Genomic DNA, 11,763 nt, shown 5'->3' with positions numbered 1-11,763 from the left:
GCGCGGACCGCGAAACCCAGAGAGCCGCCCAGCCCCGGGGAGCTCCTGATAGGAGACCCCCGTTTCAGGGCCCACCCGCGGCCGCTGGCCGGTGGGTCCAGCGCCCCAACCCACTGATTCTCCAACAAAAAACAATCCGGACAGACGCGGGGCACAGGCCACCCGCCGAGTGTGCGGTCCGAACCTCGCACCCTTGGGAGGGATTGTGGGGAGCGCCCTAACCAGGCACGCGGCGGGGGAGGAGGGACAGACCCACTCTCCGGACCCCCTCCCTGCGCCGGGTGCTGGGCCCCGGACCGAGGTGAGGCCACTCTTCCAGCAAACATCTGTGATTACTTCGCTAGAACCGCTCCTCCTTCATTCCAGGACGCTGCTCCTTTCTCTCATAGCCCTTGTCACGACCCGTCCTTCCGTTATTTACTATTCAGTTAATTTTAAATTCACTTATTATTTTCGTCTGTTTGTTTACAGTGTGTCTCCACCCTGGAACGTAAGCTCCAGGAGGGCGGGCCTTTAATTTGTCCACCGTTGTATTCCCAGTTGCTTCAACAAATACTGCCTAAGGGCCTCTGCTAGCCCTGCTCAGGGCTGGATATTGGGGTTACACCAGGAGCCAAGCCAAGTCCCGCTGGAGACATTCTGGGGCTGGGGTCAGCACTGTAAACACGAAGGAGGTCATTGTGGGCTGAAGGAAATGAAAACAATTGAGGGGGCTGTTGGCCGGGTCATCTTGAATCAGGCCACCTTGGTGATCCAGGAGGACCTTAGATGCAGTGATCAGGGCAGTCCTCTCAGATTGGGTGAATCTAAAAGCCTACACATAAACTGTGTGACAAGTGCTAGAAAGGAATAACCAGAAGCTATGAGGGCACTGAACTCTGACCTAGCCTCAGGGGCCAAGGAGCTGAGATCTGAATAGTGAAGGTCAGGACAATAGGCCCCAGTCCCTTAAAATACTCCTAGGAGCCTGGCCTGGGTGGGTGAGTGGGTAGGGGATTATAGGGTCAGGGAAGGCTTCCTGGAGGAGATGGTGGTTTCACTGGGGCCCAAAGGCTCAGAGCTCTCTTCCCTTAGGATGGGCTGACTGGGTTTGAGAATTATTTTGCAGGTGCACTGGGAGTCACGTGATCAAAGGGTTGAGCCCTGTGGCCAGACAAGAGAGGCCCCTGCCTGCGCCTAGCAAGCTCTGCTGGTAAGTGGGTTGTTGCCAAGACTTGCCCCCAGGAGTTGTGAAGGAGTCAGAACAAGTTCTACTTCTCACTGGCCATGTGACCTTGTGCAGTTCACCTTCACTGCTCTGGGCCTCAGTTTTCCTTCCATGAGGCAGGAGGGTCATAGAAACCCTGGAGGTTTGACCTCAGGGTTGGTGCTAAGGGGCCCCCAAATTGGAGGATGGTTTAAGCACAATGGTTTCTGTGGATGTGGGGTTTATTTCAGCTCGGCTGAGTCCTGTTTCTTTGGATTTTCAAAAGCCGTGTCAAAGCCCGCCATACCTCCTGGTCGGATACAACCCCATTATCCTTTCGTCTGAGTCCTCTGGTGTCCAGTGTTTTGCGTGGCCCTCACACAACCCTTTGAAAGAAAGGGACATGGGCTGCCTCCGTCTCTTATCCACGGCCACCTCTCTTGCCTCACAGTTCTCATGGGACCATGAAGCTGAACGAGAGAAGTGTGGCCCACTATGCACTGAGCAACTCCCCAGCAGACCACACGGGCTTCCTGCGCACTTGGGGGGGGCCAGGGACTCCCCCCACCCACAGTGGCACTGGCCGAAGGTGCTGGTTTGTCCTCAAAGGCAACCTGCTGTTCTCCTTCGAGAGTCGAGAGGCCCGGGCCCCGCTGGGCCTGGTGGTGCTGGAGGGCTGCACGGTGGAGCTGGCCGAGGCTCCTGTGCCCGAGGAGTTTGCCTTCGCCGTCCGCTTCGACGCCCCTGGTGTGCGCCCATACCTGCTCGCAGCTGATGGGCCGGCAGCCCAGGAGGCCTGGGTGAAGGCGCTTTCCCGGGCAAGCTTTGGCTACATGCGCCTAGTGGTGCGTGAGCTGGAGAGCCAGTTGCGTGATGCCCGCCAGAGCCTAGCCTTGCATCGCCACTCATCCATGAAGGTCGTTACCAGCCGCTGTAAGCCCCAGGCTCCTGACCACTTGCCTTGGGGCCTAGAGAATGGCCACTGCCTCTCCAGGGATTGGAGCCCCATGGGCCTGGTGGAAGAAGGGGGCAGCAGGCCAGCAGGGTGGGGCTTGGCTGAGTGTGAGTTGCAGGGCGCTGCCAGCCTCTTAGGCAGGGGACAGAGCCCCGTGTCCCCTGAGACCTCTTGCTTCTCTACTCTGCACGATTGGTACGGCCAGGAGATCCTGGAGCTGAGGCGGAGGTGGCTGCAGAGGACCAAGGAGAGTCAGCCAGAATGTGAGAAACAGGACAGGCCCTGAGCCTGGGCCCTTAGGGTTCTGCCCTTGTCCTGCTGGTCAGGACAGCAAGGCCAGTGCTTTTTCAGGAGTTTGATGTTTACTCATTTCCAAAGTTGCTTTATTTTCATGCCAGATCCTGTCTGATCTCAGAAGCTAAGCAGGGTCGGGCCTAGTTAGTACTTGGATGGGAGACCACCTAGGAAGACTGGGTGCTGTAGGCATAAAAAAACAAACACAAAGTTGCTTTTTTTTAGGGACGCAGTTTTCTCTCCTTCCTGCTTTTTAGGCCCTCTCCAGGTTCCAGATCCACCCTTGTGCCTGGAGGGGACTGAGGAATCATTACTTCTGACCCCTTTATTTCCCGAGGAGCAAAGAGGAAAGGTGGCTTGCTCAGCAGTCACCAATGAGGCCCAAGTACCCTGACACTGTCCTGGACTGCCCCTCACTCAGGGGACGTTACTGAAATGGAGGAAGTGGCGAATAGTACGTGACCACCGGCCATCCTACCTTTCACCTACATGGCAGCCTCAGCCAAAATTTCCAACATGGGGAGTCTTGTGTGCCTTTACCAGAAATTGGCTTTGGTGTTGGCATCGCAGACTGACCTTATCAGAGAAAGTAGTTATATCATGGGGGTTTCTGGGGCTCTGTGCTTCCTGATTGGTGGGAAGACCAGTAACCGTACACCTCACTGCCCCGCCCTCCCCTACAGTCTGGAAAGGGCCGTTTGGAGGGAGAGGGCCTTCAGCCAATACAGAGGGATTTCTTCTACTCAGAAAGTGTTGGGGTCCCATCCTCTCTCCCTCTCCCTGGCTGTCCTGTCAACAGATGGTGCTGGATGTTGACCCAGCTTTTACAGCAGAAATCCTTCCTGCACTCAGCCTACAGCAGCCAGCTGCCAAGTGAGAAGCTAAAGAAGAGGTGGGCGGGCAGTGTGGCTGCCAGGGAAAGCCCATTCGTTGTGTTGGTTCTCAGTCCTGGGCATTCTAGGAGGTTGGGCACAGGATTCCTGGTACCCTGTGATAAATTCTTTCCTGCCTGGGCTCCCAAAGAAGTATTCTTGCTCCTAAAACCACCTGGGAACTCGTTCACTGTCCTGCTTGTCACCCAGTGTGTACCTGCCAAGACCCCTCTCATTCTACTCTCACCAGCAGGCCAGGTGTTTTCTTTTTTGCTCTGGGAGGCAAAGTGGCTGGTTCCATAGAGCCAGAGTTCAGACTGGCCTGATGCCCTAGGGCCATGGTGGCATTAGGTGGATGCAAGATGCAGAGAGCCTCCCCCACCGTGACCCACTCCCACCTCCAGTATATACAATCCGCCCCTTGTTAGTCTCTCTCTCCCTTACTGGGGCCTCGGGCAGCCTGACCAAGGCCAGCAGGCTGAGATGCGGGCCCAGGGTCCAGGACCCGTTCCTGTTCGGCTTGTTGCATAGAGATACTCCAGGCTTTTTATCTTTCTTATTGTTACAGTATTTTTTGTACGATTAAAACACTAAATTTTTTATTACTCATTTCGGTTACTCAAATTTATTTTAACAATCACCCGCGGGCTGCTCTGCCAAGCCCTGGCTGTCCTGTGTGGGGAACAATGACAGAAATCTTAAGGCTTCACACGGACGATCCCAGGTGACTATCCTAGCTGACGATTCCGCCCACTCGGCCTGGAATGAAGCGGGGAATTGGGGCTTCGGTGTCACCCTCGTGACGTCACCACGTCGGGCTCGTGACAAATGCCGCCTTCCCATCGCAACCGGAACTAGGCTGGACTGCGCGAATGTGAAGCTGGGCCTCTCGTTTGGTTCCCGAAAGCCTCGCGAGCCTTGGGGCGGTGTTCTCTCCGAGGCCGTCACCGGGGCTAGGCGCTGGGGTCCCGGTGCCGGGGCTAGGGGCGGAGCTGCAGATGGCGTCCGGAGCGGCTCGCTGGCTGGCATTGGCACCCGTCCGATCCAGGGCTCTCCGGAGCGGGGCGAGCTGGAAGGAAAATGGCGCTATCTCCGCCAGACAGGGCGACTCGGGGTTGAGCCTGGTACCGTCGAGGTCAGTCATCGTTACTCGCAGCGGCGCCATTTTGCCCAAACCGGTGAAAGTGAGTGTCTACCTGGAGGCGGGGCGAAGGGGACGCGGCCAATCGTGGTGGGAATATGTACGGGTCGACGTTGATTGACAGGAGCAATGGCCAATCATATGACCGTCAGGCCGGAAGACGGATCAAGGACAAAGTTTTGCGCTAAAGCGTTGCTGATTTTGACAGGTGGGAGGAAATGGTCAGGTTAGGTCCTGCTGTGAGCCGGATGTAGGGAGAGTGAAACTGGGCAGCAACTACTGAGGAAGACGGCATTTTGCACTAGCTTATCGTGAGCGCAGAGCCTAGGTCTCCGGAGCCAGAAAACGGCATTATGCATCCAGTATGGACAAATGGTGTAATCTCTGCCCTGTCTACCTCATAAAGTTTATGGGATGAGTTACGACAGGACTTTGTAAATGAAGTGTACGTGCCTTACCTTTGTTAGTTTTGACCTAGTACTTAAGCCATGTGATTTGCAGTTCTGAGGGGTGTGCAGGGGATTATTTCAGTCACTGTTTTTACAAATGAAGAATCGGGGAGTCAGAGAGGTGAAGCCAGTGTCCGAAGCTAGCCGCTGAGTTAGGCTCTGGAATCCAGGTTTCCTGCTGGTACAACTCCCACCGGATCCCAGTTTTCCACCACTGAATGCTTTCACGTGCCCTCAGTACCCTTGGGGTTTCCTAAGGAAAATGGAAACAGTTCCGTATACCAAACAAGTTTGCTTTTGACTTCAGGACTGTGTGGGAGTTAGAAAACAAAAATTCTTAAAAGCTAGTCCGGCCTGTGCTAGTTCACAGACAAGTGTGTTCAGGGTTGTTTCACAGCAGGAAGCACGAAGATGCACGGTCCGTGCTGGGGAAGAGATGCCTTATAAAAAGGCATAGCTGAAAATTAGTTTTTTAAAACTCCATAGGAAAATATAAGAGATGTTGAGAGTTTACTGAAACTCCCCCAGGTCCATCTAAATAGCTAGGCTTTCAGTGTAAAGGCATGTTCACTTCTCAAAACACGTTTCTAAAATTTAATGTGGTAAAGTCAAATTTCTGTCACCAAGGAAACTATTGAAGAACTGTATAGACTGTCCTTCACTGTACATCTTTTTGTAATCCATTTTCATGAATTTAGTGTCTTCAAGTAGGGCTAAACTCTCTTTCCATAGTCCAGCCCTCTTAGTACTTTCTCATCTGTTGGGTATCTGCAAATACCAGGTTGTGCCCCAATTTTTAGACGTCTAAGTACCTTATGCTTTTCCTTCCAGTATCCACTTCGATGACCGTAAAATCACTTTATCTCTTCTAATTATTTGTCTTGCTCTGAATTTTCCCAAAGACTTTAAAATCAAGTTGCTTATGATGGGTCTGGGGTCCACAGGAGGAAATGACCCTGAGGAGGCCAGGCCTTCTGCAGTCCTGCCGTAGTGGGCTCTGGAGCTCAGCCACCGCTCCAATATTAAAACAATGATGGCAAAACCAGGATCCAGTGGTTGAAAAGGCAGTCCCCTCTGCAGATGTCCTTCGGCCTTCTCCGTGTGTTCTCCATTGTGATCCCCTTTCTCTATGTTGGGACGCTCATTAGCAAGAACTTTGCTGCTCTACTTGAGGAGCATGACATTTTTGTCCCAGAGGACGATGACGACGACGACTAAACAGGTAAGGCTTGCTATTCCCCTACATAGACCAGGAGCAGGAAGAGGGAGCATCTGAACTATGATGCAGTCTGGCCTGGTAGCAAGTAGCATCTGGATACTTGAAGCAGTAAATTGACTCACTTGGCTAATGTTTTTTATTTTGCCTTTTTCTCTATGTTGGATGACGGAAACTATTGACTTACAAATTTACTGGGGTCTCTTTCCAACTAGGTTGGATCCCAGTCAGGCTTTTCATTTGCCCTTTATGTACCCTCTTTCTCATTACCCCCAAGTTTTCTCGACAATTTAACACGCCTTACACACCCACCACAGCTTCATTTCAGTGCTCCACATGGAAATTTACAAACTGCAGTTTCTCACCAGGGACAGCTCTGGTTACCAAGCTCTGTACCCAGACACCTATACACGGGCACCGGAGCCTGGTCACTACTGCTCATGAACCCTTCCCCCAGTGCCTGTCCCGTTTGGCTTTCCTGTGTTGACTTCTGGTGCCCTGCTAGGTGCTGCGTGGCTGCATTACTGCTGTAGATAATAACACTCCTGACTCCTTAGTCTGGCATTCCAGGCTTGCTGTGATCTGATCACACCTGTCACTCACTCGCATCTTCCATGCTTATCCCCAGTATTCACCGTTTCCTGAATTACTCATGTTCTTCCTCACTCCCAGGCATTGGCTCATTGTTCCTCCCACTTGGGAAGACTTGCTGTCTTATTTCCACCAATTCTTCACTGTCTTTGATGAAGGTTTCCTGCATGCCTCCATTTGAAAGTGACTGCTCCTTCCTCTGACTAGTACCTCTCTTATGGCCCTCAGTATTGTGTTTAAAACACACCCCCCAAACTCTACTAGACCATGAGCTTCTTGCTGGCGGGGAACATGTTTTTCATACCTTTGGGCCCCCAGTGCCTGGTCTGTGGTGAATGCTCAGTAAATGTCTGAATAGATAATCAAATGTACTCAAAACTGACACTGGTAGGACCGCTCTGTGGAATTCTTTCGGTACACGGATAAAGGACTGCTGTTGCCCAATTTACTGCTGCCTTCCTTTCTTACAGGTCATGGAGGAAGTACAGAAATTAAGAAATGGTGATGCTCACAGCCTCTCCTCCTTGCCTATCAGCGGAAGGGCCCAGGGAAAGCCCTCAGCCTCCCAGCTCCAGTGAAGCTTCCTGCATGGTCCGTAACCACAGCCCAGAGTCCCAGGCTCTGGGAGGTTCCCTGAGGTGTGCTGTCCATTGAGCCAATCAGATGATGAATAAACATAATAAACCTCAGCTCTGTATGACTGAGTGATGGCCGGAATTCCTCAGTGCGAGTAGGCTCTAGTCTTGCAGTTTCTGGTCTCCGCTGTCTTTTCTGTAATAGGCCTTTGATTTACAACCGAGGATCTCCGGGCCCTCATGGATCCATAATTATGGGGGTTTGGGACCTATTTTCATTATTTATAAAAACCTAACAGAAACTCTGCTTTCCCTCAATGAAGTTGCATAGGGTAATTAAACCTTTTTTTTTTTTTTTGCGTTGAGTAACACTAGCTAATTGTCACATGCCAATCATAGGAGCTTTGACTGTTAGTTTAAAACTACTTGAGAGATACCATTATTAGAATGAGTCTTTCAAAACTTAGGTTCCTTAGATGAAAAGATAATAAAGGGGTCGTTGGTGCTGAAAAATGTGGGAATCCTCGGGATAATTGTACCTATACCGAACCCCTTTCTCTAGCATTCAGACTGTTCAGGGGAGGACCAGAGAGGATTACCATCCAAAGCAAACAGAGATCAGTTCTTTAACCTGGGTCAACATTTATTCTGTCACTTTAGAGCTACACCCATTTGCATAAACAGTTGGAATATTTCTGTTCTCTGTGTGCACACTGAGCAGCTGTGCCCCTAGCAGGGAGCCTAACTGAGTAGGAAGTTAATTTCATTTTAAAGACCCTTGCTTGTTGCAAGCAGAAGGGCTAGGCCTCTGAGCAGCCATTTTCTTCAAGACCCAGGGAAAAATAGCCCAGCTTGTCAGCTCTACTTCTGCACCTCTTAGTGCTGCTCTGATCCGTCGCCAACAGCAAGAGCTGACTAATTTTGGATAATCTGTGCCGTGACACTAAACTATCCAATCCCGGAGGCTGGAGAAACACAGCTAAATTAATGAAGCCATCCAGCCTCATACTCAGTATGACAGTTTCTGAACAGATGGCTTCATCCTTCCTGTTTACCAACATGTGAAGCTCTGAGAAAGAGAATCCAATCCAATTTACAGGAAACACCACACTTCAGGAAAAGGGAAAGAACAGGTGGTGTGTACACCCTGCCCCGCTTGTTCAGGCAATAAGTGAGAGAGACTGCAGAAACAGAGCTTCCCGTTGGTTCGCCAGTGGAACCCTATCATGACGTGACCATCATATGCCGAGTTTATTTGTGCTCTAAAGTGTTTAAACATTAACATGCACCTTTCCACTGAGTGACTTCATGGGTCGTGGCCAATGTAGAACTTGGACAGGAAATCCTTTGGCCTTGGCGTTTCTGTTTCATGGAAGAACCGCATGATATGTGTCCGCTGCTTCCACACATTAATCGTTTCCTCCAGTTCCATTTTTCCCTGCACAAGTGAGGGGAGAGGTCTTCAGTCAAAGCAGCTGAGTAAAAGGAATACGACACGGAAGGCCGGCATTCTATGCTCTGGCACTGACTCGAGTCACTCTGGGTAAGTAATGTACTGTCTAAACCACACTTTTTGCATCAGAAAAATGAGGTGGTGGCACTGAATGATCTCTGAGGCCTTTCAAATATTCTTTTAACTCTGTGGCTAACTGGTCTGAGGAGAGACGTCCAGGTCAGCAGGCCCCAGCCCCAGGATGCCTAACCTGACTGGCTTAACTTACATTTCTGCTTAACATTTCTCCCACGTTAGTTACTGGTCCATGCTAAAGCTCCCATCGGTGCTAATGTGACCAACTAGAGAGAGAATCGGGGCCAGGATTTGACCCCATTTTCACAGGACTCAGGCAACCAGCCTACCTCTCCTAGCTGTAAGCTGGCAACCAGGTGAAGCAGTAACTTCTAGGGATGAGGTTCAAGAAGAATTCAAACTTCCCTCTCTACATCTTTTTTTTTTAGTTATAAAATACAAGTTCCAATGGATTTTCCCTTGAACCATCTTGCAAACTACCTAACCAGGTGATAACCTCCAAGTTCAACTGTTTCTTTGAAACACTAAGTAACAGCTGCTGATCCAGTAGTTGCTTTTAAAACCTGGAGACAAATGTTCATCTGGGAAGACTGAAAAGCTCTGGACAAGTTAGCTGCTCTTTTATTATTACTTTTTTTATATTCATTCATTCATTTATTTTACACCTACAGCACCTGGTCTTCCTAGGTGGTCTCCCATCCAAGTACTAACCAGGCCCAATCCTGCTTAGCTTCCGAGATCAGACAAGATCAGGCACGTTCAAGGTGGCATGGCCGTAGATTAGCTGCTCTTTAAAAGGGTCAGGAAGGGTCAGTTACCTTAATGACCAGAAGATCCACCACCCTGGGGTCTGTGACGTGGGCATTCTTCATAAACATATCTCGGACTTTATCCCGTCCCTGTTTCACAGAGATATCTAGCTGGAACAGGTTCACTAAAGAGAACACATGATTCAGGGTAGAAATTATATGGTTAAAGCATGTTTTTAAAAAATTGAGCCAATGGATATTCATATTCACCAAATATTAGCCAGATCCTAAGATGGGTGCTTGAGGGTGTGAAGTGTGAGATGTGGTGCTTGTCCCCACGGAGCTTAGTTGGCGGAGACGAGACCACCGCATTTGAGGGACAGTATAGTGTAGCTCAAGGGTATGATCAACCTGGGTTCAAATCCCAGCCCTGTCCTATCAGCTCTCTGTGCCTGAGTACATTTCCTGATGAGGGAAACGAGGATAATGATACACATACGACTCCAGAGCTGTTATGGGCATTCTAAGACAATGCTGAGCTTAGAGCAGAGCTTGGCATGGAATAACTTCTCAATAAATGTTAGCATTATTATATGGAACATTTGGCAAAAGACGATGGTTGAAATTAAGGTAAAATGATGTGTAGCTTTGTGCACAGACTTAGCATTGAGGGGCGCTGCTGAGGGTTTGTGCAGGTAGGGAAGGCTTCTATCCAGCTAGCGACTACTGCCATATTAGGTTATTGGGGCAGGAGAGAAGTTTATGCTGTAGCTCCTGGTCTCTGGGTCTTAAATTCTAATCGGAAGGGCTGTTATTCATGAATGCAAACATAAAATCACAATATTCATCAACCCTTTATTAAGTCCTCAAATAGTGGCCCATCTCTGTGACCTGGGACTTCAGATGAGGCATATGCATGCCTTTTGAAAATTAGGTTTTAGTCATTTGTAGCGCCATCGCCTGGAAGTTAGCCTTCAGTGGCTTTGCTGAAGACAAGGGCATGAACAGGGCCATGTGTGGTAGGCAGAATAAAGACAGAAAAAGGGGCACGCCAGGCTGAGGGGACAGCATAAACAAGGCTCCCAGGCTAGTGTGAGCACTGTGGTGGAGGAAGGAGACCAGTGCGCTCAGTTGGTGAGGACACCTTGTGTTGTGGTTACTCCTGTGACGTGTCCATTCCATTCTACAGAATTATCACAACCAGCTCTGAAAACCACTATATTTAGGGCGAGTTAGTGACAATCGACAAAGCTTGAATCTTTATACTCATAACTTGAGAGAAAAACAAAGCTGCTGAGGGAAGGACCATGCCATGCTGCAAAGACCACAGAACACTCAACAGCGGCAACGTGACAGAAACTGCACCCCAGCTTTACAGGTGACAGCGGCCAGGGGGCCACTCACACTAGAAGGGGCTCAGCAACCAGCGGTGTGCTGGTGTGGGCTCTCACGGGGAGCCCACTATACACACCTCTCCCCGAATCTGCCTTCACGGACTTCACTCTGGTAGCTCAAAATCAACCTTGGTTGGAGTATTCACACCATGGAAAACGATAAACATTATAAACGTAGGTTTTCCTCCAGAGAGTTGATTGTTAAACACTACAGTATCATATTAGGAATTTTAGAAAACAGCAAAGAATAAGACGGATACAAAAACATAAACTAATGTGGATCTTGGAATTTAGAATCTTGCCTCTTGCGGGGAGGGAGGCCTAGGGCACTGTGGGGACTTTCCTGAGGTCATACTACTGCGTCCCTGGCAAACTTGGGCCTGGAATCCAGGTTATGTTCTGTTTTTTAAGATTTACAACCAGAGCTTTTTTTAAGGATAGAAATATGAGAAATCTTTCCCTGCTATCAGTACTTTCCTTTCCTGCATTTTTATATTAGAATCCCGCCCAACCTTGGGAGAAAAAAACAAGGCGCCTTTAGGCACACTAGGGGAGCTGGTGCCCATCATCTCCGTTCCTTGTGACCCTGAACCACACACCAGGGCACTGGGTGTATGAATTTTCTCAGGAAAGTGTCACATGTACAAATGCAAAATTTTGCTTACAATGTCAGTTCACAGATCCCTGAGTGCCCATCCTCCCAGGTTAAGAACCCTTGTCTCTAGAGAGACAAATTCCATAGCTTTATCCTAGACTCCTTCCTCCCATCCTAACCCCCTGGTCACAGCCCTCCACCAGAGAGAGAGGCTGTGG

At 49.8% G+C, this 11,763-nt stretch overlaps 3 protein-coding genes and 1 pseudogene across 4 annotated transcripts in view; 2 read left to right on the top strand and 2 right to left on the bottom strand.

The window, feature by feature from the left end:
• The window catches only part of PHETA2 (PH domain containing endocytic trafficking adaptor 2), a 3,426-nt gene extending 592 nt beyond the window's left edge, over positions 1-2,834 (top strand). The window contains exons 1-3 of one of the 2 annotated variants that reach the window (XM_015593559.2): positions 7-301; positions 1,109-1,192; positions 1,638-2,834. In XM_015593559.2, coding sequence (XP_015449045.1) covers positions 1,651-2,427 — 777 coding nt within the window. In that variant the 5' untranslated portion in view covers positions 7-301; positions 1,109-1,192; positions 1,638-1,650 and the 3' untranslated portion in view covers positions 2,428-2,834. Of the gene's footprint in view, positions 1-6; positions 302-1,108; positions 1,193-1,637 lie in introns of those variants that run through there. The other variant, XM_006917363.3, reaches the window with a different exon arrangement.
• Positions 2,835-4,124: 1,290 nt separating this feature from the next.
• Positions 4,125-7,401, top strand: SMDT1 (single-pass membrane protein with aspartate rich tail 1). The gene is made up of 3 exons (XM_006917364.3): positions 4,125-4,491; positions 5,978-6,119; positions 7,175-7,401. Exons 1-2 carry the CDS (start codon positions 4,306-4,308, stop codon positions 6,113-6,115), a joined length of 324 nt encoding a protein of 107 aa, XP_006917426.1. The 5' UTR covers positions 4,125-4,305; the 3' UTR covers positions 6,116-6,119; positions 7,175-7,401.
• A 1,074-nt stretch (positions 7,402-8,475) lies between these two features.
• Positions 8,476-11,763, bottom strand: part of NDUFA6 (NADH:ubiquinone oxidoreductase subunit A6) — a 5,323-nt gene continuing 2,035 nt past the window's right edge. The window contains exons 2-3 of the mRNA XM_006917361.3: positions 9,626-9,741; positions 8,476-8,717 (exon numbers count right to left, since the gene is read on the bottom strand). Coding sequence (XP_006917423.1) covers positions 8,586-8,717; positions 9,626-9,741 — 248 coding nt within the window. The 3' untranslated portion in view covers positions 8,476-8,585. The remainder of the gene's footprint in view (positions 8,718-9,625; positions 9,742-11,763) is intronic.
• On the bottom strand, positions 9,470-9,588 carry LOC112484258 (annotated as a pseudogene).

This window comes from Pteropus alecto, unplaced genomic scaffold (genome assembly GCF_000325575.1).
Source record: "Pteropus alecto unplaced genomic scaffold, ASM32557v1 scaffold157, whole genome shotgun sequence".
NCBI lineage: Eukaryota > Metazoa > Chordata > Mammalia > Chiroptera > Pteropodidae > Pteropus > Pteropus alecto.
This window is presented reverse-complemented; position numbering and strand designations above follow the sequence as displayed.

Excerpts from the sequence above, each read along its gene's own strand:
- SMDT1 (XM_006917364.3), top strand. The coding sequence starts at position 4,306 with ATGGCGTCCGGAGCGGCTCGCTGGCTGGCATTGGCACCCGTCCGATCC. Across the intron at positions 4,492-5,977 it reads TTTTGCCCAAACCGGTGAAA|ATGTCCTTCGGCCTTCTCCG; the intron begins GTGAGTGTCTAC and ends TCCCCTCTGCAG.